This window comes from Triplophysa rosa, linkage group LG1 (genome assembly GCF_024868665.1).
Source record: "Triplophysa rosa linkage group LG1, Trosa_1v2, whole genome shotgun sequence".
Taxonomy (NCBI): domain Eukaryota; kingdom Metazoa; phylum Chordata; class Actinopteri; order Cypriniformes; family Nemacheilidae; genus Triplophysa; species Triplophysa rosa.
Window position 1 is genome coordinate 11,894,453 of NC_079890.1, and position 26,591 is coordinate 11,921,043.

At 41.7% G+C, this 26,591-nt stretch overlaps 2 protein-coding genes across 7 annotated transcripts in view; both read left to right on the plus strand.

Annotated features, from left to right (window-relative positions):
• Nucleotides 1-16,924, plus strand: part of htr2cl1 (5-hydroxytryptamine (serotonin) receptor 2C, G protein-coupled-like 1) — a 190,954-nt gene extending 174,030 nt beyond the window's left edge. For all 4 annotated transcript variants that reach the window (XM_057347574.1, XM_057347563.1, XM_057347578.1 and 1 more), the window contains 2 exons: nucleotides 10,772-10,972; nucleotides 12,474-16,924. In XM_057347574.1, coding sequence (XP_057203557.1) covers nucleotides 10,772-10,972; nucleotides 12,474-13,423 — 1,151 coding nt within the window. In that variant the 3' untranslated portion in view covers nucleotides 13,424-16,924. The remainder of the gene's footprint in view (nucleotides 1-10,771; nucleotides 10,973-12,473) is intronic.
• A 709-nt stretch (nucleotides 16,925-17,633) lies between these two features.
• zgc:109889 (uncharacterized protein LOC553542 homolog) overlaps nucleotides 17,634-26,591 on the plus strand; it is a 42,924-nt gene continuing 33,966 nt past the window's right edge. For 2 of the 3 annotated variants that reach the window (XM_057347528.1, XM_057347545.1), the window contains exon 1: nucleotides 17,634-17,867. The gene's annotated coding sequence lies outside the window, so the exon portion shown is untranslated. The remainder of the gene's footprint in view (nucleotides 17,868-26,591) is intronic. The other variant, XM_057347537.1, reaches the window with a different exon arrangement.

The following is a 26,591-nucleotide window of genomic DNA, read 5'->3' on the forward strand; positions in this document are numbered from 1 at the left end:
GGTAAATATAGCTAAAGATGTAGTGCTTGAAAACATGGGTTCTGATGTAGGAGTGTCTAATCTACCTGCGGATGAGTCCGTTACTGAGGAAAACCAGCGTTTAAATGTTGATTTCAATAATGACTGGGAAATGAGTGTGATACTATTGAAATGGAAATGGAGCAGACTGAGTTTAAAGTCCCATTTAAGAAGCCCAAGTTGGTAGACCTGCAAAAAAAATGGACAGGGATGAGTTAAGTGATAACGATGAAGCAGAGAGCGGCAGCGAATCACCTGATTCTAGTGTTAGTCTTTCTCAAAGTGTTTTTTTCTGGGCGTCGTTATGAAGTTGACGACATCAAACTGTACCTTAGAGGTACCAAAAATAAGAGAGGTGTGCGTATTAAGGAATATTTTCCAGATGTAAAGCAGTTTGTTGAAAAAACTAGGCGTTTTATGATGGAGGGCTCGTTTACAAATAAGGAAGTTTATCGTCTGAAAAAGATTGTAAGTAAACTTAATTCTGAGCGTAACAATGAGGACATTGAGAAAGCCTAAAAGTACATGTATTCTAACTGAATGTTTTTGTGGGTGGTTTTTTTTCGTTTTTTCTTTTCTCTTTTTCATAAGCATGTGTGAGTTCAATGTTGCAACTTTGAACTTGAACGGTGCCAGAGACGTGCGAAAAAGAGCAGAATTGTTTCAAATAATTCCTCAGAAGAAAATTGATATTATTATGTTATAGTGATATTAGCAATGCTGCTGATTGGGCAGTGGAATGGAATGGTACCACTGTCTTAAGTAATAATACTTCACTTAGTGGTAGAGTTGCTATTCTTTTTAGGAAGGGCTTCAGCACTCCCTTCAGGTTGAAGAGGTTATTAAAGGTAGGCTGTTAAAAGTACGAGCCTCTTTTGAAAACTCTGTATTTGTTTTTATCTGTGTTTATTCACCAATTTCAGCTGTTGAAAGAATGTTGTTTTTAAATACTTTGTGTTCTGTTCTGCAAAATGTTGGTGATGAAGAATATTTATTCTTGGGCGGTGATTTTAATTGCACGGAGTCCAATTTGGATAGGAATCACGTTGAACCTCATTACGTTACCCTCGCGTCAACGCCTCATTCAGTTAATAAAAACGCATGAATTAAGTAATATTTGGCGGCAACGGAATGGCGAACATAAACAATACTCTTGGTCGCATGTTCTTGGTAGTTTGATCTCAATGGCAAGACTGGATAGGATTTATGTTTTTAAGCATCATTATAGTGTAGTTAAGAATTGTGTTATTACCCCATCAAGTCTTTCAGACCATAGTATGGTGCAGTGTTCCGTTTTGGTTACTTTTATTAAGCCTAAGAGCGTTTACTGGCATTTAAATACCACTTTGCTGGGGGACAGTTGTTTTAAAAAAAGCTTTGAATTTTTTACTAAGAAGTCTTTTAGAACACTGCAGCAATGGTGGGATTTTGGGAAAGTTCAGACAAAAATATTTTGTCAACAATACCCTCGGAACATTACTAGAGAGGTAACCATAATTTTAAATGCCTTAGAGACTGACATTGTAAAATTGCAAGAATTGGCTCTCTTGCCTGGGGACCAAAATGGTGTGGAGTCTCTCTTAAAAAAATAAGATGTCAGGATTGTGGGGAGGAAGAACCCAAGCGCAGGCAGCAGTAATGAAGGTTGTTAACAAACAGGATTTATTAAACAGAAAGAACAAAACAAAAACCCACGATGGGGTATAAACCATAAAACAGGACAATAGGCAAAACAGGACATAGACTAATTAACACTAAACTAGAACAACACTAGACAAGAACTTACACTAGACTAAACTGGGGTAACTCACATACAGGAACAAGACGTGGTGTCTTCAAAGACATAGCGCAAGAACAGCAGATAAGCAAACACAGTGAATACAATGACCGAGCACAGGACAATGAAACAAGAGGACTATATACAGGGAAGAAAATCAAGAAGGGACAGGCACGGGGCATGAACTAATTAACAAGCAATAACGAGGGATACAAGAGGGTGGGGACAAAGACGCGACACCGGAGAGAGAGAGGATGTGGAAAGCCAAAAGGGCCAAAACGGCTCTCTCCGCATAAAACAAGGGATCCTGCCGTGATTCTGCCACAAGATCAAGAAAGACATGACAAGATGAGGCAGAATCACGACATAAGAAGACTCAATTAGCCGATAGGGAATAAAGCATAGGGTGCTCTGGTCAGGTCCCATGTTCAGAGCGTGAATGAAATGGATGTACCGTAAAAGTGTTTTTTCAGTTTGGAAAAGAAGAATGGGAAAAATAGGATCATTCATGGTTTACTTTCTGAATCTGGAACTTTGTTGACAGACTCTGCAGACATTGCAGACTCTGCAGTCTCTTTTTTTGAGAATTTATATAAAAATGAACTGGGTGCAGAGTATGATAATGATAGCGATTTTTGATCCCTCAGGTGTCAGAGGAAGTTAATGTAAAAATTTCAAGTCCTTTAACTTTGGGAGAACTGCATAGAGCCCTCCAAGGAATAAATCTGGGGAAAGCGCCAGGGATTGATGGTCTGCCAGTTGACTTTTATAAGTCTTTTTGGTCAGTGATTGGAGAGGATTTGCTGGAGGTACTTAATGACAGTTTAACCGGAGTGCTGAGGCTTTTGGTTTTTGTAAAAAGTTTATTGATTAGGTGAAGGTCCTCTATAGTGATGTCGCGAGTATTCTCACGGTGAACGGTGGTTTATGTGCTCCTTTTGGGGCACGTAGATGTATTAGACAGGGATGTCCACTTTCTGGTATGCTTTATTCTTTGGCCATTGAGCCTTTACTACAGCAAATAAGGCTGAAACTTCATGGCATTATTTTGCCAAATTGCAGTAGTAGTTTTGTTTTATCAGCATACGCTGATGATATAGTAGTTATGGTCAGTAGGCAAAATGATGTACAGATTTTAACAGAATTGCTCAGGAATTTTAAGGTGCTATCTTCTGCCAATATTAATTGGAACAAAAGTGAAGCACTGCTCATAGGAAGGTGGACAAATTGGAAACCAAAACTTCCTGCTGGTTTATGGTGGGGAAAAGAAGGTTTTAAGTATCTGGGAGTGTTTTTGGGTGATGAAGCAACAGTACAGAAAAACTGGGAAGGTTTAATTGAAAAAATTGAAGGGCTTTTAAAAAATGTATTTGTTTTCAAAGTTGTCATATAGACGGCGCACTTTGGTTGTTAATAATCTGGTGGCATCTTTATGACATAAATTTGCATGTGTGGACCCTCCTTTGCAGTTGGTTGTGAAAATCCAGGCCATCCTGGTGGATTTTTTTGGTATAAACTACATTGGGTCCCACAAAATGTGTTGTTTTTGCCTAAGGAGGAAGGAGGTCAAGGACTGGTGAATCTCCAGAGTAGAATTGCTGCCTTTCGACTGCAGTTTGTGCAAAGACTTTTGGGTGGACCTTCAAACTGCAGTTGGCGTGCCGTTGCATGTCAGATTCTTCGTAGTTTTGCGAGTCTTGGATTGGACAAAGCCCTTTTTTTGATGGATCCTCAAAAAATGAATACCTCCACTTTGCCAGTTTTTTATAGGAACACTTTTAAAGTTTGGAGTCTTTTTGATGTCCAAAGATCAGAAGACTCTCCTTCTATTTTCTGGTTACTAGAGGAACCTTTAATTTATGGTTCTCGTTTGGATCTAATGGACAGTGCTTCTTTTCCTGGACTGAGCAGATTGCTGTTGGAACACAATATTATTATTCTGAGTCAATTATTGGACATTGTGGGACTGAACTTTAAGAACGAAGCGGCATTGGCTCAACACTTGGGAGTAAGGTCAATTCGCGTGGCTGATGACGAATTGGAAAGCTGTTCTTAATACAACTGAAATAGCCTTGTTAAATGATTTTTGTGCAGGTTCCTGTGTTACTAATTCTAAAGATTATTTTCTGTCATGGCTCTGCTTCCTTAGTCAGGTTTTTCTTGGTCCTGTAGCAGAGCCATGACAAAGTCTTTGGTTATGTGTGGAGAGAAACATATTATTGTCCGTTTGACAATAATATACGTTCTCTCCAGTGTCTTGTCATTGGCCCCATCCCTCTTGTTTCTTCGTTATGTTTCCCTGAGTGTTTAATGTCCCACACCTGTCCCATGTCGTTATCTCTCTTTTGTGTTCCTATATATACCCTCATGTTTCTTTGTCCTGTGCTTGTGGATTGTTCTTATGTACCGTGTATGGTGTTCATGCCTGTCTTCTTGATTCTGTGCCTTGTCCAGTGTTCCTGTTTCCAGCCTTGTCCTTGTTCCGTGAGTCTTGTGGTCTACCCTGTTGTGTTTTTGATTTAAGACGTTTGGTCGTGTCCTTTAGTTTAGTTTTGTGTTTTTGTTTTCATTTTGCCCCCTCGTGGGAAGTCTTTTATTTCAAGTTTGTTTCTTAGTTTAGTTCCTGTTTTATACCCCCTCGTGGGTTTTGTTTTGTGTGTTTTTGTAAATAAATATTTTCTGTTAACCCCTTCACTGCCTGCCTGCGCTTGGGTTCTTCTCTGCACCACTATCGTGACAGAATCCACGAGCCAGAACTGAACCCAGCAGGCAGCATGTCCACCCAACGATCCCGCCAGACTCACCTCCTCTGCAGTCACCGTCAGGGAGATGACAATATCATGAACTATGTCGACCGCTTCCTAAAGGCTGCAGAGGAGGCAGTTTATACAGAGCAGGTGGTTTTTGGGGAGGCGGAACTCGCGGTCCTGTTCAACGGTGGCCTCAGGGACCCTCTGTCGCGGGCGGAGATGAGGATGCTGAGACCACTGGACTTCGAGTGCACGGTGAGATATGCCATGAACCGCCCGGAGTCCAGGGTCTCAGCCCAACCCAATCCATCTCCCCTACCCGCGATCCCGGAGGATTGCGTCATGAAGATCGGGGTCATCGGCATGGCCGCACCGTCCGCCTCTTCCCCAGCAGCTCCTCTTCCATCCATGAGCATCCGAGGCCGGCGTAGACGAAGGGAGTCATGGGACTCCCCGTCCGACTCCTCCGGTGCGGAGCTTATCGGGCTCCCAATCGCTTCGCTCCAGCCGGCCACACGTCCTGTGGGCCGGGCGAAGAAGAAGAGGAAGAGGAGGGAGATGCTGAACCCTGCCCAGCCGGGGATCCAGCCGGCATCCAGTCCGGTGCAGCCGGCATCCAGTCCGGTGCAGCCGGCTCCAGTCCGGTGCACCGGCATCCAGTCCGGTGCAGCCGGCTCCAGTCCGGTGCAGCCGGCGTCCAGTCCTTGTGTCCAGTCCTGTGTCTAGTCTTGTGTCCAGTCTTGTGTCGTCTTGTGTCCTAGTCTTGTGTCCAGTCTGTGATCCAGCCGGCGTCCAGTCCGGTGATCCAGCCGGCGTCCAGTCCGGTGATCCAGCCGGCGTCCAGTCCGGTGATCCAGCCGGCGTCAAGCCCTGTCCAGCCGGCCTTCCAGCCGGCGTCAAGCCCTGTCCAGCCGGCCTTCCAGCCGGCGTCAAGCCCTGTCCAGCCGGCCTTCCAGCCGGCGTCAAGCCCTGTCCAGCCGGCCTTCCAGCCGGCGTCAAGCCCTGTCCAGCCGGCCTTCCAGCCGGCGTCAAGCCCGTCCAGCCGCCTTCCAGCCGGTCCCTGGGAGACCACCCGTCAAAGACTGTCCCCCCAGGTCACTCCTAGTCCCCAGGACTCGCGCCCTAGAGCGCAGCCGGGGACTGGGACTTTCCCCCCCCATGGACTGCCCCCTATGGGCCCTTGTTTTGGCCCCACCCCCCCTCCCATGTTTGTTATTTTTTTGTCCACCCCAACCCTTTATTTTTTTTGTCTTGTTGCCCCTGATTTGTTCCTGTTTCGCATGTTTTGTCTGTGTCTTGTCTTTGTCTCGGTCTGCCTTGTCTTGTCCGTCTACCCCTTGGTGAGCACCTGGAGGTGCTCATTAAAGGGGGGGCTTCTGTCATGGCTCTGCTTCCTTAGTCAGGTTTTTCTTGGTCCTGTAGCAGAGCCATGACAAAGTCTTTGGTTATGTGTGGAGAGAAACATATTATTGTCCGTTTGACAATAATATACGTTCTCTCCAGTGTCTTGTCATTGGCCCCATCCCTCTTGTTTCATCGTTATGTTTCCCTGAGTGTTTAATGTCCCACACCTGTCCCATGTCGTTATCCCTCGTTTGTGTTCCTATATATACCCTCATGTTTCTTTGTCCTGTGCTCGTGGATTGTTCTTATGTACCGTGTATTGTGTTCATGCCTGTCGTCTTGATTCCGTGCCTTGTCCAGTGTTCCTGTTTCCAGCCTTGTCCTTGTTCCGTGAGTCTTGTGGTCTACCCTGTTGTGTTTTTGATTTAAGACGTTTGGTCGTGTCCTTTAGTTTAGTTTAGTGTTCTTGTTTTCATTTTGCCCCCTCGTGGGAAGTCTTTTATTTCAAGTTTGTTTCTTAGTTTAGTTCCTGTTTTATACCCCCTCGTGGGTTTTGTTTTGTGTGTTTTTGTAAATAAATATTTTCTGTTAACCCCTTCACTGCCTGCCTGCGCTTGGGTTCTTCTCTGCACCACTATCGTGACAATTTTCCTTGTTTTTTTTGTCTGTGAATTTATAGGGGGTTTCTTCCCCTTTTTTCGAAAATTGTAAATCTCTGTGTGTCTTTTCTTTTTTTCAAGTACTGGTAAATCTTTGTATAAGGCTTGTGTTTTAGCTTTTAGCAAAAAAGGGTTGAACGCAGGGGTGTAGCTACATGGTGGCCATGGGTGGCCACGGCTACCCCTGAATGATGGATGGCCACCTATCTGGCCACCTCTCTGGCCACCTCTGTTCTGCGAAGCAGTTTTAAGATGTGTGTCGGAGTTTATGGAGTGCTGCGCAGATCATTTAGCGTATGCACTGAAAGTAACGCGAGAACATTACTCTCGCGTTAATATGATGTCATACTCTGACGCACTGATGCAAACAGTCTGAGCGCTATAGCTGAACAGCTGCTAACCGCTTCGTGACAGTGTACTGTCTGTGTACCATTGAAGTTCATCGCGAGCAGAAGGATCAGGTCAGTAAAATCAGTCTTGTTTAACTGGATTTCATTCATTAATTACATTTTTGTGAAAGTTTAAGTTTGGGTACTGCAATGTTTATTTTCTATAAAAAATGCTAACTTACTGCAAATGATAGCTAGCAAATTATTTTAAAATAATGTTAGCACATGAAAGCATTGCAAATAAATTGTTTACGTTACGTTCTCTGTGTATGTTTTTGACCAGCAAACTATGTGTAATGAAGAATTGGTGTAAATTACAGTAGAAGTTAAAGAATTTCTGTCTGTAAGGATTTTTTGGTCACCCTAATAAAATCACTGGGTCTTACCTGGCCACCTCTAAAAAAAAGTTCTGGCTACACCCCTGGTTGAATGGAAAAACTGACTCCCCCTGGCGTGATGTTTTTAATCTTGATCATTGTACAAAGCCTGAGTGGAGATCCCTGTATAAATCCCCGTTGACCAAGAGAGCAGGGGATTTACAATGGAGAATTCTCCATGGTGCCGTCACAGTAAATGCGTTCATTTCAGTTTTAAACCCTGAGGTTGCTTCTCTATGTCCCTTTTGCTCTGTCAAATAATTTTTTTTCATGCTTTTATGAATTGTTGTAGATTGGAACCATTATTCGTGATTGTAAGTGATCTTTTTGGGAGTTGTATTGAGATGTTCTCTTTAGAGACTTTTATTTTGGGGTTCAAATATGTGAGGAAAAAAGCTTTCTCTTTCAACTTTTAAATTTTGTGTTGGGCCAAGCAAAGTTGGCCATTTATGTCAGTAGAAAAAATAAAATGGAGCAAAATGTAAGTCAGAATTTGGTAGTCTTGTTTTCTAATCTTGTGAAATCAAGAGTTTTGGTCGATTTTTATTATTATAAATCTGTTAATGATCTTGCTACTTTTGAATGTATTTGGTGTTGCAATGAGATTCTGTGTTCTGTTTTTGAGGATGAATTGTTTTTTACCCATACTTTATGAGTTTTTTTTCTTTCTCTCCATTTAGGTTTTTGTGAATGGTAAATGAAGGGTTGTATTGCGTAATGGATGTTTTTTTGGTAATAAAGGCGTTGTTAAATCTCAATCTCTCTCATTTCTCATATGTCACGACTCTGCTTTATCTTGTCATGGATTTCTTGGTCTTGTGGCAGAGTCGTGGCAAAGCCTTATGTTTAGTGTGAGAAGCCATGGGGTGTTTACCTTTTTGACATTCCATGTGCTTTCTCGTGTCCTGTCATTGGCCCCGCCCCTCTCGTTTCATGTATTGCTTCCCTGCCGTGTCTAATGTTTCCCACCTGCCCTCGTTGATTACCCTTCGTTTGTCTTCCCTTTAAAATGCCCTCATGTTTCATTGTCTTGTTGCTCGGTCATTGTATATGGTGTCGTTGGTTGCGTTCAGTGTTCTGATGTTCTCCGTATTGCCTGTGCCTCTTGTTGCCGTTTTCTCCTGTCTTAGTAAGTGTTTAGTTTAGTCTCTCAAGTGTTGTTTAGTTTAGTGTCTAGCAGAGGTGGGTAGAGTAGCCAAAATCTTTACTCAAGTAAAAGTACAAGTAACTAGAGAAATTGTTACTCAAGTAAAAGTAAAAGTCACTATTTAAAAAATTACTTGAGTAAAAGTAAAAAAGTACTCAATGAAAAAACTACTCAAGTACCTAGTTACTTAGTTACTTTGTATCTGATTATATTATATAGGCCTACTACATAAAATTAATATTAACGCCAATATTTTAATATTACATTTTAATCAATATTTTTAATTATCATAAGCAGATATCTTTGCAATATATAGAGAGACTAAAGAATAGACAAACACAGAAGAGACAAGCATTTCTGTAAATTTCATCTAGTCCTGATGTGAATGTAGTTTACACAACTTATTTAGAATAATAGACCATGTCAAACTAAAGCATGAACTAAACTCAGAGCATTTCCTAAGATGATCTAGAACATCTGCAGTGCTCTCTTAAATGAAATACACATTTTTGAACAAAGCTCATGTTTTCTCGTGTTGTGTCACGTGTGTGTTGTGAAACGCTCTTACTTGTAAACAAACAGTAAACAGTGAACCACACGCCCAGTTTTCTTCCTTCTGTTCTTCAAATGTATATTTCTGCAAGCCCACGTCTCTGTGTCTGACAGGTAACGCGCATGTTGCTGTGTCTGACGAACAGGTCGCGCGGGTGCGCGCAAATGGCGGGCATTTATCATCGCTGGCAAACAATATGACACATTTGCAGTTTTGATTGTATAGATATAGATTAATATCCACTTCATCCAACGCTCTTTGTGTTCTGCGTGTTTTTAAGTTTCGCGCTACCAGGAGTGAGTAATCCTGCTTCAGATGATTCAGATCATGCTGCGAACTGAACAAATCATTTGAACTGATTCATTAGCCTATTCAAATGGCTATGGTTTTGCCCATTGTTCAATTAATGCTTTCCAAAGAATCGACTCAAAATAATCGATCACTCGGGAATGCCCGTAAAAAGATGCGACAACCTTGAAATAAACAACGCGTTTTAAAAAGCATATTTTAAAACGAAGGAACGTCACGCAATGTAAGTTATGTAACGAAGTAAAAGTACAGATTTTCTATTAGAAATTTACTCAAGTAAGAGTAAAAGTACACACTTTTAATTTTACTTAAAAATTACATATTCTCCAAAATGTTACTCAAGTAAATGTAACGAAGTAAATGTAGCGCGTTACTACCCAACTCTGGTGTCTAGTTAGTTTACGCCCCTTTTTATTTATATTATCTTGTTCTTGTTTACACCCCCTCGTGGGTTTTTGTTTTGTGTTTTTTTTTCAGACTTTATTTGTCTTGTTAACCCCTTAATCCCCGCTGCCTGCAATTGGGTTCTTCCACGAGAATCGTGACATCATAATACACAACTTGAAATGACTTGCTTTTTACATGACCTGTCATGTGTATAGTGTTGATTATTTCAGAGGTTCTTACATAACACAGCCATATTTAAGATGTCTTGGTTGGACATAAATCTTTGCTGGTGTTATAATGTGGGATCTGCCACTTTTGCCTTGTATTTCTGTTAAAATTTCTTTCTGTCAAAATGTCTGTCTGTCTTTCTTTCTTTCTTTCTTTCTTTCTTTCGTTCTTTCTTTTATTTTTTTATTTACTATTATTTTACATAAATGTTGAATTAAAGATGTTACAAAGCTACACTGAAAATAAAGGATTTTGCTACTCGTCAAGTTTACCTAATTAAAACAAGTTAATTCAACTTTTTTTTTTATTTTGACACAACATGATTTTTTCATGTTCAGTTAATTAACTTAATCCATTCAAATTGGGACTACATGAATGATTTGTGTTGTGTTAACACAGAATTGTTAAACCTGGCAGATGATTTCCATTTCCCAGCATGCTTTGCGTAAGACTGCATTTAGAGAGAATTTTTCTTAATTAAGTGTTGTTTTATGTCCTTTTCGGTTAAGAGAAACACTTGTTAGTTTTTTGGTTACAATTTTTCAGAATAGTGGTGCCTTTGCTTGGGTAGTGGGCAGTTGCATATATCAATTTAAAGCTTGATTAATTTGTTGTAACCTCGTAGCTTTTAGAAGAATGATATATAACAATTATTTTCTGTTAATCCAACAGATTTTCATTTAGTCAAGACTACTAAAAAAATTAAGTTAATACAACAAGATTACAAAAAATCACTTCAAACGAATTAGATATTGTTGGAAAATTTTTAAAATTTGGAAAGTTCAGTCAACAACTTATTTTTGGAGTAATTGTTTGTCTTTCTGTCTTTTTAGATTATGCCTGGCCGTTGCCAAGTGCCCTTTGTCCTATATGGATTTATCTGGATGTGCTCTTCTCTACTGCTTCCATCATGCACCTCTGTGCCATTTCTCTCGACCGCTATGTGGCCATTCGCAATCCAATCGAGCACAGTCGATTCAACTCCCGCACTAAGGCCATGCTGAAGATTGCTGCAGTTTGGACCATTTCAATAGGTCAGAGAAACATTTCAGGATGTCAGTATAATAACGTGGTTTGTTTTCATTCAAAATGTAAATTTAGTTGACTGCAGAGAAATTCTAAAGACTGCAAGAGCCTCCAGCTGGGTGTAAGAATCCAGTTTAGCAAAAAATAATTAAATTAAATATGAATGATATATGTGACCCTGGATCACAAAACCAGTCTTAAGTAGCACGGGAACATTTTTAGTAAAAGACAAAAATACATTGTGTGGGTCAAAATGATCGATTTTTCTTTTATGCCAAAAATCATTAGGATATTAAGTAAAGATCATGTTCCATGAAGATATTTTGTAAATTTCCTACCTTAAATATATAAAAACTTTATTTTTGTGAGTGGATGGTCTGCCACAGTGCCCCTGATTAACAACTTCAAAGGCAATTTCTCAATATTTTGATTTTTTTGCGCTCTCAGATTCCAGAGTTTTAAACGGTTGTATCTCAGCCAGATATTGTCTTATTCTAACAACTCATATATCAATAGAAATTTTATTTATTCAGCTTTCAGATTATGTAAAAATCGCAATTTCGAAAAATTGACCCATAAGACTGGTTTTGTTGTCCAGGGTCACATATATATATAAATGGCATACACCAGTTTGATTATTTTGTCTATCATTCAAAACGGTTCTTCATAAACCCTTTTCTCTAAATTCAGAAATGTTTTGGTCATTGAATGTTTAAAATCACCACCTACTGTTCAAAAAGGTTAATCACAGTCAGGCAGCTTACTGTCACAATGTGTACAGAATACTAAGGGTTTGGCATGCTATTACATTAGCTCCATCTTGTGTCTGGCTGATGGCATTTGATGTAGAGTGGCCATAACCGATCCGTTACAAACGCAAAGACATTTAGGTCTGGTTTGATTGATACTACTGGCTGTGTTTGAAGGTTTAATTATTTATTTGTAAATTACATAGAGGCTATTTAAAACATATGACAAATGACAGTGGCTTTAGGAGCGGCTTAAACAGAAAATCTCACCAAAAATTCCCTCACTACCCTTTTCTGTTTTCTATTCATCTCTTTCTCTGTTTGTCCACTGAGAGCTCTTGTCTCTTTTGCTAATGTTACTTAGACTTAGTAATGACAGTGCAGATAACAGAGAGTTCACGCATCTAACGTGAGCCCAATGTTTATTTCATGTTTATTTGGATCTAAAACAGCGTTAGGCCATGACAGTCTGATTCATCTGCTCTAATTAAATAAAGATCCTCTCTTTCAACCACTAGAATACTGATCTGGTTGGACAAGAGAGAGGACTTCTCCCAAAGTCTGTTTTGTCTTTTGCTTTTGTCTTCATTCTTTCTTCTTCTGTCTGACTTTCAGTCTGTTCCCCATCTCTCTTTATCGCTCTGCTCTTCTACTGTTCACATAAAATTAATGTTGTTGGCTTACAATGCTTGTTCTACACATGTAGATAGTTTGGTTTATTGAATATTCTCTCTCTTTCACCCATCTCTCTCTCTTGCAGGTATCTCAATGCCTATTCCAGTGATTGGACTGCACAACAGAGATAAGGTTTTTATAAACGGCAACTGTGCTCTGAACGAGGAGCGCTTTATTCTGGTCGGGTCCTTTGTTGCCTTCTTCATTCCTCTGGTCATCATGGTAGTAACATATTGTCTCACCGTCCAAGCGCTTCAACGTCAAGCCACAGTCTTCCTCTACGAGGGCAAAGCGTCTTCTGAGCAGCCTTTGCAGCCTCCAGCTCCATCCAATTCTCAACTTGCCCTACCATCTGCTCCTTCCCGCCGCAGCAGCCTGAACTGTCTTCGGATCAGCGACGGAAACACCCTGACCCCACCCTCGGACACCATCTCAATAATCCCGAGCTCAGAGGTTCCGTCTCAGCTGAATTCGCCAGCTGGGCGAGACCCGGGTGGTGCCCACGGCCGGCGCGGCATGATGCAGGCGATCAAGAACGAGCGGCGAGCATCCAAAGTGTTGGGTGTGGTGTTCTTCCTCTTCCTTATCATGTGGTGTCCTTTTTTTATAACAAATGTTCTCTATGTCCTCTGCCGTGGATCTTGTAATGAGCCTCTACTCATTGAACTGCTAAACGTGTTTGTTTGGGTTGGGTACATCTCCTCTGGGGTCAACCCTTTAGTGTACACGTTGTTTAACAAGACGTACAGACGGGCGTTTTCAAGTTACATGCACTGCCAATATAGACGAGTGGGCCTTAAACCCATCCCCATAAATGTCCCTTGTCCATCTCATGCAGCAGTCACGCCCTTCCTTATCTGCCAAAAAATCGCTGTTGACCGCAACAGTAACTGTCGAAACGGGGATGGGAATGGAATTCGGAATCTGGAGCTGCACGATATGGACACTGACCCTGGACTAGAGCTAAAACCAGGATTATCAGAGCTATCCATCAGCAGCAGTCATAGCCACACAGAACACACCAGCAGTGTTTGAAAAACATCCTAAATGTGACATGGACTCTAGGATTGGGTGCAATGTGCTCTAAATGATCTTTTTAGATCTGTGTCAAAAACTCATTGTGATTGGCTGCTGTCACCACGACCTCAGCTGTATCACAGCATAGAATGTATGCTGATCAACACAGTGACAATAAACTGAACAGGGTCAGAAAATATTGTGTCAGTGTGAGGAAATTTGGAAGGAATGTTAATATGTGAATGAGTGCGTGTTTGTTTGTGTTATCAGACTTCGATATGAATGCTAATACATACTGCATGAGTAGCCCGTGTCCCACTAAAGCAGCACTGGACAACTGGGCATTGCTGACACTTCATACAACATGCAGTAAATATTTCACAGACAGAGTAACAGCATCCTCTTGTGGTAAATGGAATCATTACATAAATCTAGTGTGAACCCAAAACATGAACAATCATTTCTATGAAACCAAATAGATCATTTCAATGTTATGGCACTATCCAAACTAGTTGCATTAAAAAATGGATGAAGCTATGCTGTCTAAACTCACTTGCGAGTCAGATCATTGTTTGTGCTTGTTAACATCTCCAGTAAGACATGTTAAATGATCTCTCTGTGATTTACAGAATAAGAGTATCACAGTTAGGGGTCATCTTTTCTTACATAACAATGTGGAAGAAATTACTGAAAATCTACAGATCTTTCCAAAGCACCGCTGATTTATAGTTACGTAACAATATCAAAATCTCACAGTACGGTAATACCTCGGTATAAAGTCCATGGTACAATATTTATTGCAATATTTAAAATGACGAATGATGATTTGGAAATGTGCCATAAGCATCCTCTTTTCTTTATCCTCTAATCATAACTGTTGCTTTGAGGTATGAGTTACAGTATGAGATGGGTAAAAAACCTTTTATAAAATAATATAATTGCACCAAATGGACCTTGCCAAAGGTAACATGTATTATTTTTTCTAACATTCTCTATCTTAGGCCCGGAAGACCTATCGTTTCATACAGTCATGTGACCACGATAATATTGAGACAATTTTGCTATTGCGATAAGACGATATCGATAACATCCCTACTGATTTACCATACTGGACCAAACAGAAGAATGACATGAAATTCTAAATAAACAAGACTTCAAAGATCGAAGATTTTTGAAACTTAAGTACAAAGATTAATGGTTGAATTCAGTTGTGGCTGCAATATTTAAAATTCCTCTTAAGTTTCTTTTTGTTCAAGGAACAGCCTCTACTTTTGAAGAACAGTCTCTCCAGTGAATGTAGCACCAGTTGTGAGCTGTCCAGCCACCCCAGCAGGTGGTCATGAATGAGTGACGCAAGGAGCAAAACTGCACAAGAGAAGGAGTGCTAGAACCATTTACTTTATATGGACGAACTGTCCACAACATATGTTGATCCGAGAGACCAAAAATGTTCATTTGAGGATGTCCATGAATATATATTGTATATAGGGTTTGGAATCATATTAATGTTATCGATTCCGATTCTGCTTATCGATTTCTATTCTTATCGATTCCCAGTTTCGATTCCACAGTTGAAGTAAACCATTTAGATATCAACGTGTATACGGTCATTTAGCCTGCTCATGGGCTCTATGCATGCGTTACTACTGCGTCTCACAGGAAGAACCCTAGGCAGTTTCCGGTTGGGGAGACTTAAAGCAGAGAGAAATGGGAGGAACTGCCTAGGGTTCTTCCTGTGAAACTCAGTAGTCACGCATGCATATAGCCCATTGACTTGTTTGCAAATATATATTTATGAGCACCGTTTTGTGTATATATACACATAGAACCATGTTTTTTTCTGATTTATTACAATTTGTATTACCATAGTTGAACTACATCAAGGTTAAACTGTAGTAATCAGAAAAGACACATGAATGGATCACATGTGTACAACATGTGTTTAACATGTGCAAGAAACACATGTGAAATGTGTGTTTTTGGAACATTTTTGTGTGAATCCCACGTGAATGCCCATGTGAAACAAAAAGGATAACATGTAAAAACCCATGGGATGACAAGTGAAACATGTGGTGACATGTGAAGAACATTTATTTTTTACGTTTTGTTACCTGTGCCTTATCACTTTTTTAACCTGTATGTGCACTGGAAGCTTCTGTCACTAAGACAAGTTCCTTGTGTGTCCAAGCACACTTGGCAATAAAGCGCTTTCTGATTCTGATGTGACCACATGTGGAGACATATCACCACATGTCGCACATGTCATCCCATGGGTTTTCATATGTTATCCCATGGGTTACACATGGGAATTCACATGGGATTCACACAAAAATATTCCAAAAACACTTTTTTCACACGTGATCATATGTGTTTTTTGCACATGTGAATTTCGTGTGTCTTTCTGTAAGGGTCGAAACTGTTGTTAATTTGTGTTTCCTGTGCTTTAATGCAAATACTATAGTTAAACTATGCTTAGTTTAGTAAAAATATAGTTAATTTTCAGAAGGGCTTTTATTGAGATATCAGCAGATCACGCAACTTTTCTGAAAATATGCACACAGGAATTGATAAGAGGAATTTAAATCTCAAGGATCCGATTCCTATTCCTTTCGATTCCGATCCGATTCCTAGACTTTCGATTCCGATCCAATTCCTAGCCTTTCGATTCCGATTCCAAATTGTAATTGATTTTTGATTCCCAACCCTAATTGTATAAAGCTGTAAATTCTTGCTGTTTTTCTGTGTAGAACCTTAGAATTTCTCCTGTATCACCTGCCCTTCAAACTGCCATTTTTATACCTTAGCCTGAATGTTTTTCCAAAACCATCTTTTTTGTTCAAATCCATCACTTTCGCAATGTTATCCTTTTGTGAAGCTGCTATTTATTTAATAAAAGATTGTTATTGCTGTGGTGGTCAGTGGCACTTTTGCTGTAAAGTTTACTATATTAAATATACTTGGCTCTAACTGTCACGGATTGGCAGAAGAGAACCCAAATGCAGGCAGGCGGTGAAGGGATTAACAAACAAGACTTTATTATAAATACAAAGAAACAAAAACACCCGCGAGGGGGTGAACGAAAAGATAACAAAATAATAAAACGAGCAACAAGACCAAGACTACCTAAACAATAAACTAGACAACACTTTGACAGAAACTAAACTAACACTTACTAAGACAGGACTGGGTTATAGAAACAGGAACACAGGAACAACGACTGGCACGATTCACATACACGACGTAGTACATACACACGCAATGACCGACACAGGACAATGACACATGAGGGTATTATATAGGGAAGACAGACAAAGGATAACAACACGGGGCAGGTGTGGGTAATTAAACACTCAGGGAAAGATAATGAGGAAACGAGAGGAATGGGGCCAATGACAAGACACTGGAGAGAACGTATATTATTGTCAAAAGGACAATAATATGTTTCTCTCCACACATAACCAAAAGCTTTGCCATGGCTCTGCTACAGGACCAAGAAAAACATGACTAAGGAAGCAGAGCCATGACACTAACAGTACAAAAGTGCAACCTATGTTGAAAACAAAATGTAATCATGTTGCTTTCAGTACCAAGGACAGCAACAGCTGTTTGGCAGATAACACATCTTTGTTTAGGTGAGAACATGTCTTTTGTTTTTCCCTCGTCATTTAAAACATTCTTAGTACACAAAGCTATTTCTTTATTCCATATGTTTTACACATGCCTAAGAACAGACTTAAGGAAAGGCAATAAAATGTGACCTTTTCATTTTTAAACATTTTTATTTTCACCTATTAGCTATATTTTGGGGAAAATGTAAATTTTATGGACAAAGTACAATGTACACATTCTTATAAAAGTATATACCTAACGCAGCTCTTTTTTATGTATATGAGGTTAAAATACTGCCTTCTACTGATGAAAACGGACTAAAGCAAAAGAAAATTAACATACATGATCTCTCGTGTGAATGTATTTGTTTAAGAATTTGCATTGTTTAGTTTCAATTTCTATCTTCGATTCACTATCTGTCATCGCTACAAATAACTGTAGTTTATAATTTATAGATAACATATTATCATTATCATGATCACATATACTGTACATGTCACATATATACCTAATATACCAAAGTTTTACTTTGCTTACCGACATTTTTACATTTTAAAGCCACAATATCCTCTGCCTCTAAATCCATTGTGTCGCTGGGTTGGTGGGAGGTGGTCTGTACATCAGTCTGCGCATGCGCACTGGCCATCGTTTACCACCGAGTTCTGACAGAGGGCTGTCAAGGAAACGCGCACGCTAGGCGCATCGTTCCGAGATTTAACTGAACCTGTTATTTACACCAGCCGGTCCAAAATCATCTGCAGTCGAGCCATGCAAACGATCTGAATCAAACAAAGAGCTATTAACAGCGGGACCAACATCAGAGAGACGCAGCGGCAGCGCTCGCTAGACACAGGTAATACAGACCATTAATCGGTTTTGCATCAGGGACTTGCTCAAAGCTGCTAACGCTAACACCGTCTAAAGCTCTGTTTTGATCGAGGGAAAGGCTGTGCCATGTGACCAAATGAATTATGAACCAGAATATTTTGCTCCGATGTAATTATTCACGTGATGTGTAGACATGTATCATAACTTGCTTGGGTGAGATGTCCAAATAAATGTGAAACAACAATATAGTGAAGGTATAAAGTAAATGCGAATAAACCTGGATCATGCGAGCTAAATATTCGTATGATACCATCTTAGAAATGTTCGGTTATACCACTATTATACCTTTTGAATTGAGTTTTACCGTTTTAGTTAGAGAAATGTATTAGTGTGCATTCACTGTTGTGTAACAATTTTGGAACGTCACCTTTTATTGTTTCGCTGTCAGGGCTTTGATGTTCCTGACAAATACAATCATGTCCAGAAAGGATCTGTTTACACCTTAATCTGTTTCTTTAGTATATCGAGCAATGTTCAATTTTTGCAGAACATATGAATCAAGTTGCCATACCTATAAGCCAGTAGCTTGCTTTTGTAACTCAGTAACAGAGTATACTGTGGACACTTTTTATGTAGGCCTCTCAAACAAGTGTAAGCATTTTAGGAGAACATAATATACCCAGTAACAAGCAGACGTGTATTTGAGAATGTAAAATACGAGACAGATGTGGCTTACTGCATTAAAATTCTGTCTCATCCTGACCAATTGTGTTAAAACACAACCACGAAGTGTCAGGAATGTCTCTCAGCGTACCCATGTGCCACCCAGACAGTCCTGTATGTATTTATTCAATACTGTATATACTGTACTTCTTCCTGTGTTTTTATTTAATTTCAGTATACTGTGTGTGCAGTAAGTGTATCTTGGTCTTCTATGCTAATAATAATTTGCAGGCCTTTAGGTTTCTATCTCTAATCTTAGTCAACTTTGACATCTAAAACTAAACCAGATCACAATATTTGTTTTAGTTCATGGTCGATTTTGTACAGTAGAGATGTTCATTGGTAAACAGCTGTAAAGGGATAGTTCACCAAAAAATGATAATTCTGTCATCATTTAGGCTACTCACCCTCAGATTGTTCCAAATCTGTATAAATTTCTTTGATTTGCTAAACACAAAGGAAAATATTTGGAAGAATGTCAGTAACCCAAACAGATCTCATCCCCCGTTGACTCATAGTATTAATTTTCCCTACTATAGCAGTAAATGGGGGAAAAGATCTGTTTGGTTTCTGACATTTTTCCAAATATCTTCCTTTGAGTTTAGCAAAACAAAGAAATGTATACAGGTTTGGGTGAGTAAATGTTGACAGAATTTTCATTTCTGGGTGAACAATCCCTTTAAGTGACCTTTTTTTAGTCTACATGAAACTATGATGAACAATAAAAATCTAAACAAATGATTTTATTATCACTTTACCATGAGGGGTAAATAGGGCTGTCACGATTATGAAATTTGACTGACGATTAATTGTCTAATAAATCATTGCGATTATGACGATTAATTGTCTGTTTTAGGGCTTTGGCGATTATGACAATTAATTGTCTGTGTTTGAGCTTTGACATTTAATTCTCATACATTTTTGATTCAGCGATTGAAACGACCATATTGTTCTGAATACAAGACTATGTTTTTTTATTGGAAATACATCTGAAAAAATTGGGTCATCATATATTTAAGGTTTAGGTTTTTCCCTGTCAATAATACAACCGCCAAATACTTGTAAATTAAGTAAATTGATCAGGTGTGAATTGAAGCCACCATTAAAATGCTATCAGTCATAGAAAAGCTTCTAGTCTGTTTTTTTCTCACTTGCAAGACTACAATAAAAGTTCATTTCTATGTTAATGAAATTTTGGTAGACTGGTTTTCACACTGAGATTTGCTTAAATAATATTAAATTGTACTGCAGGTAATTTGTATGTTTTAGGTTTTTTTTAAGTGATTGTGTTGTGGTGGTACATTTTACAAGTATTACCATGCTTTAGTTACAATATATACACTAAAATATGCAATCGCGTATAAATAAATAAACCATCGCGATGAGGTCAAACAATCGCGATGAGACGATTATTTAATAATCGTGACAGCCCTAGGGGTAAATAGGAAAATGAATTTAATTGAGACAATCAACTGTTACATACACACATATGTTGCACAACATGTTACAAAACATAACACGCTGTATTAGGTTGGCCTTGATGCACTTGTGTCATGTTGTTTACCAGTTAGCCTGTGGTTTGTATCAGTGTTTCTGTGTTTTCAGAACCGGGCCTCTGACTACCTTGACCTGTATTGGCTGTTAAGACTCATTTGTAAACAATGCGACTTCTTTGCTCTATTGAGCACAAAATGAAATGTTATACGCAGCCATAGTGACCATTTGTTTTTAGTACATGAAAAAACTGCTTTCTTCGTAATGTCTCTACTTGCCAATATTGGCAAACTTTTTGGCTGAATACTTGCTAAGGGAATGGATGAGTCACAGCAGTGGTCTGAGAGTTTCCCCAGTAATTCACACAAAGCAAAGTTGAGTTTTTTCACCTGGTAGTCACATATTGTTGTTATTCAGGCCACCTCTGCCCTCTATTTTGTTTGTGTTTAAATGAAAACAATGCCTGCGTAAAAGTGCTGTTTGCTGTTATTTTGTGAGTGGCATTTGCCTTTTGAAAAAGAAAATGCAAGCATAGCCTGTCTATTGAGACCACCAACAGCCCGATCCAGGTCACATTGCATATTAGGACACTAGATAACTAACTAACCTCTCTTTCTCTCTCTCTCTCTCTCTCTCTCTCTCTCACTTTTTCATTTTCTCTGCTTAATTTATGTAAATTATCATCAACCTATGAGTAGTTGCTGCTTTCAAACATTTGATTTCGTCTGTGCAAATAAGCACACAAACACAGACAGATGTAAATATACGTAGCCTGTTTTGCCAACATGCTGACTCTGCAGTATTGGGCATGATCGATGCTGTGTTTCCGTGGCAATATCTCGTCATGGGTGTCACCGCGATGATCATCGATGTTGTACATCAGTCCATTGTTGTCCTGTATCATCAATCTTTGCTTGCTGTGTGTCTGGATGGTGCCAGAGACTATTTCTGTTGACAGGTTTTATCATTATGTTTATAAAGACTTGGTACTTCTATTGGGATGCTCTGCAAACTCTCTACTGATCTTCATAGCCGATGTTTGCTGAGTGCTGTCACATGCCTCACTTACAGGGTTATTTTGTCCACGGAATGTTTTATACTGAGTAGACTGCTTGCAGTCTCTTCCATGTGTCTACTTTGTCGTGGTCTTTGTTCTGCTCTCAATAAACATTTTGTGGCCTGTTCTGTTGTAATGTTCTGAAATACCAAACATTGGATCAAAATTCCACAGTACATTTATTCTCTAATAGCCAGCGGATATCAGAAAGTTCAGATTTATTTTAGTTGATCAGTTTTAGTCATCTTTACAGTATTTGTTGTAGTGATGGGTCATGAAGTCAATCTAAATAGTTGGTAAGTGACGAAGTTGTTTCACTACTATGCTTTTTAGCTGTTTTCACTCTTTCAGAGAAGGTTTTTGATTGTTGACATTGTAACAGAAACAGCTGCTACAACTGCTAGACGGTTGGTACGCCAACATTACTGCCCCACGTCTGTAACAAATTTATCACTTTCCACAACAACTTCCACAATTACTGTCAGACTTCAGATCTCTTGCTGTGAGCAATGTCTATACTGTAGGTCTTTTGTGGTTTTCTATGAGGGCTCTGATATCTATTTATTTGTTAAATGTCCATCAGTTACTCATAAACAGTTAAACATGTCTGTTGGGTATCTGCTGGATATGACCCTAAATCATCATACAGTGATTCTTTAAAGTATATTTCAGGTTAATACACAATAAAAGGTTAAAAAAATAGTTCAAAATCAAAATTTTGTCATTATTGAGTTTATTTAGCCTTATGTTGTTCAAACCCCATATGGCCTTCTTTAATTTTCAGATATTGTTTTTGGGAATGGATTGTGACGGAATCTTCTTAAGCTTCTAAAGGATGCAAAAGCGTCATATACTCGTGCAATATATTCAAAGTGTCCTGAAGGTAAATAAGCAGGTTTAGTCAAAACAAACTAAAATATGATCCATTATTTGATGAAAGTACACATTTAGTTTCTGGATGAACTAACCCTTTAACCCTGTTTACTTTGTATGTTTAAAATACATCGGTTTTTTACACAATTTATTTCAGCTTAGTAGTTTTGCTTTAGAAATTAACAGAATGATTTGTTTGGCTATGCTGAAGCAGCCTAGTCCTCTTGTTAGGAAGGACACTGGAGTCAAACGCAGGGTAGACAGATTTAATCGATACACCTACACTCACAAATAAGGACAGCAGAATACAGTTTATGACAGGGAATCAAACAAAGGCTCGAGCGCTCGGCCAAACGACCGTAAAACAAAAACCCCAAAAAAATGTCCGTAGCAAGCGGAAGGTGAGTGAGGTGACAGGAGTCCACAAAAAGCCCAACCGGGCTGGAGAGTTGACCAGAGATTCCGGCTGTAGCGAGTCAGACACGGGAAGGCCAGAGGCCAGAGTTCTTAATCCCATGGGGGTTATCCTTACTGAATTGTTGCGGGTGTTAACAAGAGTCCGTTAGGTGGTGACCTTGCAGAAATCCCCGTGCGCAGCTCGCACTGTCGATTTGTAGGTCTCCCTTGGTAGAATCCTCGAGAGGCACCCCAGAGGAGAACTTGATGACTCGCCTTAAACAATCTCCGTGAGGAAAAGCCACAGCTCTGCGTCGACTGAGACGATGGTCAGAACACCGACAGGACGAACAGGACAAGGTGAGTACAGCACTGGAGCCTGGACAAGACAAGAAGGTTAACAATCTGGAACCAACAAGACAAGACTTGGAGTGCAAGACAAGAGGCCAGAGATTGCCACGAAATAACTATAACGGACTGACAAAGAACAACGCAAAACACAGGGAATATAAGGGGAAGCAATCAGGAAGGAAAATGAGACACCAGTTGGGGAGAGGGAAAGTTAAGGGGAAACCAGGTGAATCGGGGAAATCAATAATGAGACGTAGATAGGATAACAAGGGGGCGGGGCCACACACACGCGGATTCCGAGCACATGGCAACTGTGAAGTGCTCGACAAAACAAAAACAGAAGACAAGACAGACAACACCCAGAGGTGCTAGACCCGAGCCCTGACAGTACCCCCTTCCCCAGCGGCGCCACCGGGCATCTGAGGAGGGGGCTCACCTCGACGTCGGTAGAACTCCTTAATCAGAGACGGGTCCAGAATGCCCCGAGACGGAACTTCGCTCCTCTGCGCGATAACCTTCCCAGTCCACTAAATACTGGATGCCTCTGCCACGGCGACGAACGTCTAGTAATCTCCTGACTGTGTAAGCCGGAGAGCCATCCACTAGACGAGGGGGGGGTTTGGGACGATTGCTGGCAGGATGGAGTGGAGAGGAAATGACAGGCTTGACCCTGGAAACATGAAAAACAGAGTGAACCCGATCAAGGGAGGGGGGGAGTCTGAGCCGAACAGCCACCGGATTAACCATCTTGGTGATGCGGTATGGACCAATGAACTTGGGCGCCAGCTTGCGAGAAGGCGCTCGGAGAGGCAGGTCCTTGGTGGAGAGCCATACCCACTGACCACACACATAGACTGGCAGAGAGGACCGTTGGCGGTCGGCCGCTGCCTTGGTTCGTCTCATGGTTCGAGCCAGAACCCCCCTGGCCTTTCTCCAGGTGCGGCGGCAGCGCTGAACGAAGGTCAGGGCAGACGGGACTGCAGCGTCGCGTTCCTGTGATGGAAACAGAGGAGGGTTATATCCCAAGGAGCATTCGAAAGGGGACATACCTGATGCCGAGGACTGAAGGTAGTTGTGGGCGTACTCTACCCACGAGAGCTGAGAGCACCAAGAACTGGGATTAGATTATGTCAAACAGCGGAGCATTCTACCTAGATCCTGGTTGGCCCACTCGCATTGCCCGTTGGTCTGGGGATTAAAACCTGAAGACAGACTCGCAGAGGCCCCGATCGGTCTACAGAACTCCTTCCAAAACCGGGATGAAAACTGAGGACCCCTATCAGAGACCACGTCGACCGGCAAGCCATGGAGGCGGAAGACGTGGTCCACCATCAGTTGAGCGGTCTCCCGGGCAGAGGGTAGTTTGGGTAAAGGGACGAAATGGACCACCTTGAAGAAGCGATCCACCACTGTGAGAACCACTGTGTTACTTTCTGAGGGGGGCAGCCCAGTGACAAAATCAAGAGCAATATGAGACCAGGGGTGGGTGGGGATGGGCAGAGGACGAAGCAGACCAGCGGGGGGGAGATTGAGTGTCTTGCATTGAGCGCACGTGGAGCAGGCTGACACAAACTGTTTGACATCAGCAGCCAGTGATGGCCACCAGAAATGTTCCCCGAGTTCCTGGATGGCAGACTAACCTGGAAGAGTGACCCCATCGAAGGACTTCAGGATGCAGCGCAGCCGGCACAGGCAACCTACCCCCTGGACACTCTACCGGCACTTGCACCCCTCGACCGGCCTCTACAACTCGCTGCTCGATACCCCAGGAGAGGGCCCCGACCACCACCCTCCCTGGGAGGATGGTCTCGGCTGAAAGTTCCCTCTCCGGGGCTTCGTACAGACGCAAGAGGGTGTCGGGCTTAAGGTTCTTGGAACCAGGCCGGTACGAGAGGGTGAAGTCAAAGCGGCCAAAGAAGAGTGCCCAGCTGGCCTGGCGCGAGCTCAACCTCTTGGCTGAACGGATGTACTCAAGATTCTTGTGGTCCGTCCAGACCAAGAAGGGCTGCGCTGCTCCCTCCAACCAATGACGCCACTCACCCAAGGCCAGTCTAACCGCTAACAGCTCTCGATTACCGATGTTGTAATTACGTTCTGCAGGGTTCAGACGGTGAGAGTAGAAGGCACAGGGATGCACCCTCCCATCAGCAGGAGATCGCTGAGACAGAACTGCGCCAACCCCGACATCCGATGCATCGACCTCGACAATAAATTGGTGGGCCAGATCTGGAACAGACAAAACAGGTGCAGAGACAAACCGGGACTTTAAAGAATCAAAGGCAACCTGAGCGTTATGATTCCACCCGAACGGCACCTTGGTGGAGGTCAATGCAGTAAGGGGCGCTGCAATGAGGCCAAAGTTCCTGATGAACCGCTGGTAGAAGTTGGCGAAACCCAGGAAGCGTTGGAGACCCTTACGAGAGTCGGGGACAGGCCATTCGGCAACAGCTCTTATCTTGGCCGGATCCGCAATGATACCGTCAGAGGAGATCATGTGACCAAGGAACGTGACAGACTCGGCATGGAATTCGCACTTCTCCGCCTTAACGAATAGTTGATTCTCAAGTAGGCGTTGGAGAACCCGTCTAACATGCTTGGTGTGGGCCTGGAGAGAAGGGGAAAATATTAGAATGTCGTCCAGGTACACAAAGACAAACTTGTTAATCATGTCACCCAGAACGCTATTGACGAGGTGCTGGAAGACGGCAGGAGCATTGGTCAGACCAAAAGGAAGAACCAAATACTCGTAGTGTCCCGTAGGTGTATTGAAGGCCGTCTTCCACTCATCACCCTCCCGGATGCGGACGAGATGGTAAGCATTGCGGAGGTCTAACTTAGTGAAGACCCGGGCTCCCTTTAAAAGTTCAAAGGCAGAAGACATGAGAGGTAGGGGGTATCCTATTCTTAACTGTAATGTCATTCAAACCTCGATAATCAATACAGGGCCGAAGGGAGCCGTCCTTCTTCTTGACGAAGAAGAATCCCGCGCCCACCGGGGAAGACGAGTGACGGATGAGCCCTGCCAGAAGGGAATCTTGAATATATTTGTTCATGGCCTCTCTCTCAGGAGCAGACTGGGAAAAAGAGTCGACCCTTGGGCGGAGAAGTGCCTGGGAGGAGGTCAATGGCGCAGTCTTAGGAGCGATGAGGAGGAAGAGAGGTAGCTCGGGACCTGCTGAACACCGTACAGAGATCGTGGTATTCCACCGTAACGCCGGAGAGATCAGCGGGCTGCACCTGCGGATTACAAGACACAGAGACAGGAGACGAGGCAAGACCAAGACAAGACACATGACACGATTGGCTCCAGGCTAATAGTGAGTTGGTTTTCCAATCCACGTGAGGATTGTGCTGAACGAGCCAGGGATGCCCCAAAACTAACTGGTTACCCGGGGCATCTAGGACGTACAGCACAATGCTCTCGTGGTGGTTGCCGGAAAGAAGGAGACTCACACAAGGGGTGACGTGGGTGATGGTATAGAGGTAGCTGCCTGCCAGCGACCAGACCTCCACTGGTCTTTCTAGAAGGATGGTCGGAATCCCCCATTCCTTGGCAGCGGCGGTTCTAATGAAGTTGCCCTCCGCTCCAGAGTCAAGGAGGGCAAACCCAGAATGAACGACCCCCTGAAACTGGTGGCGACAGGGAAGGAGGGTCCGATTCTAGGGAGAGGTTGAGGAAGAGATGGCGCCCACCAGGACTCTCCGGGCTACTGGTGGGCTTTGGCTTTTAAAGGGCATTGCAAGGCAAAGTGGCCAGCCTTTCCACAATACAAACAAAGCCCCTGAGCCAGACGTTGTTGCTTCTGTGATGGGGAAAGGCGTAAGCGGCCCAGCTGCATGGGTTCAGCATCGGGA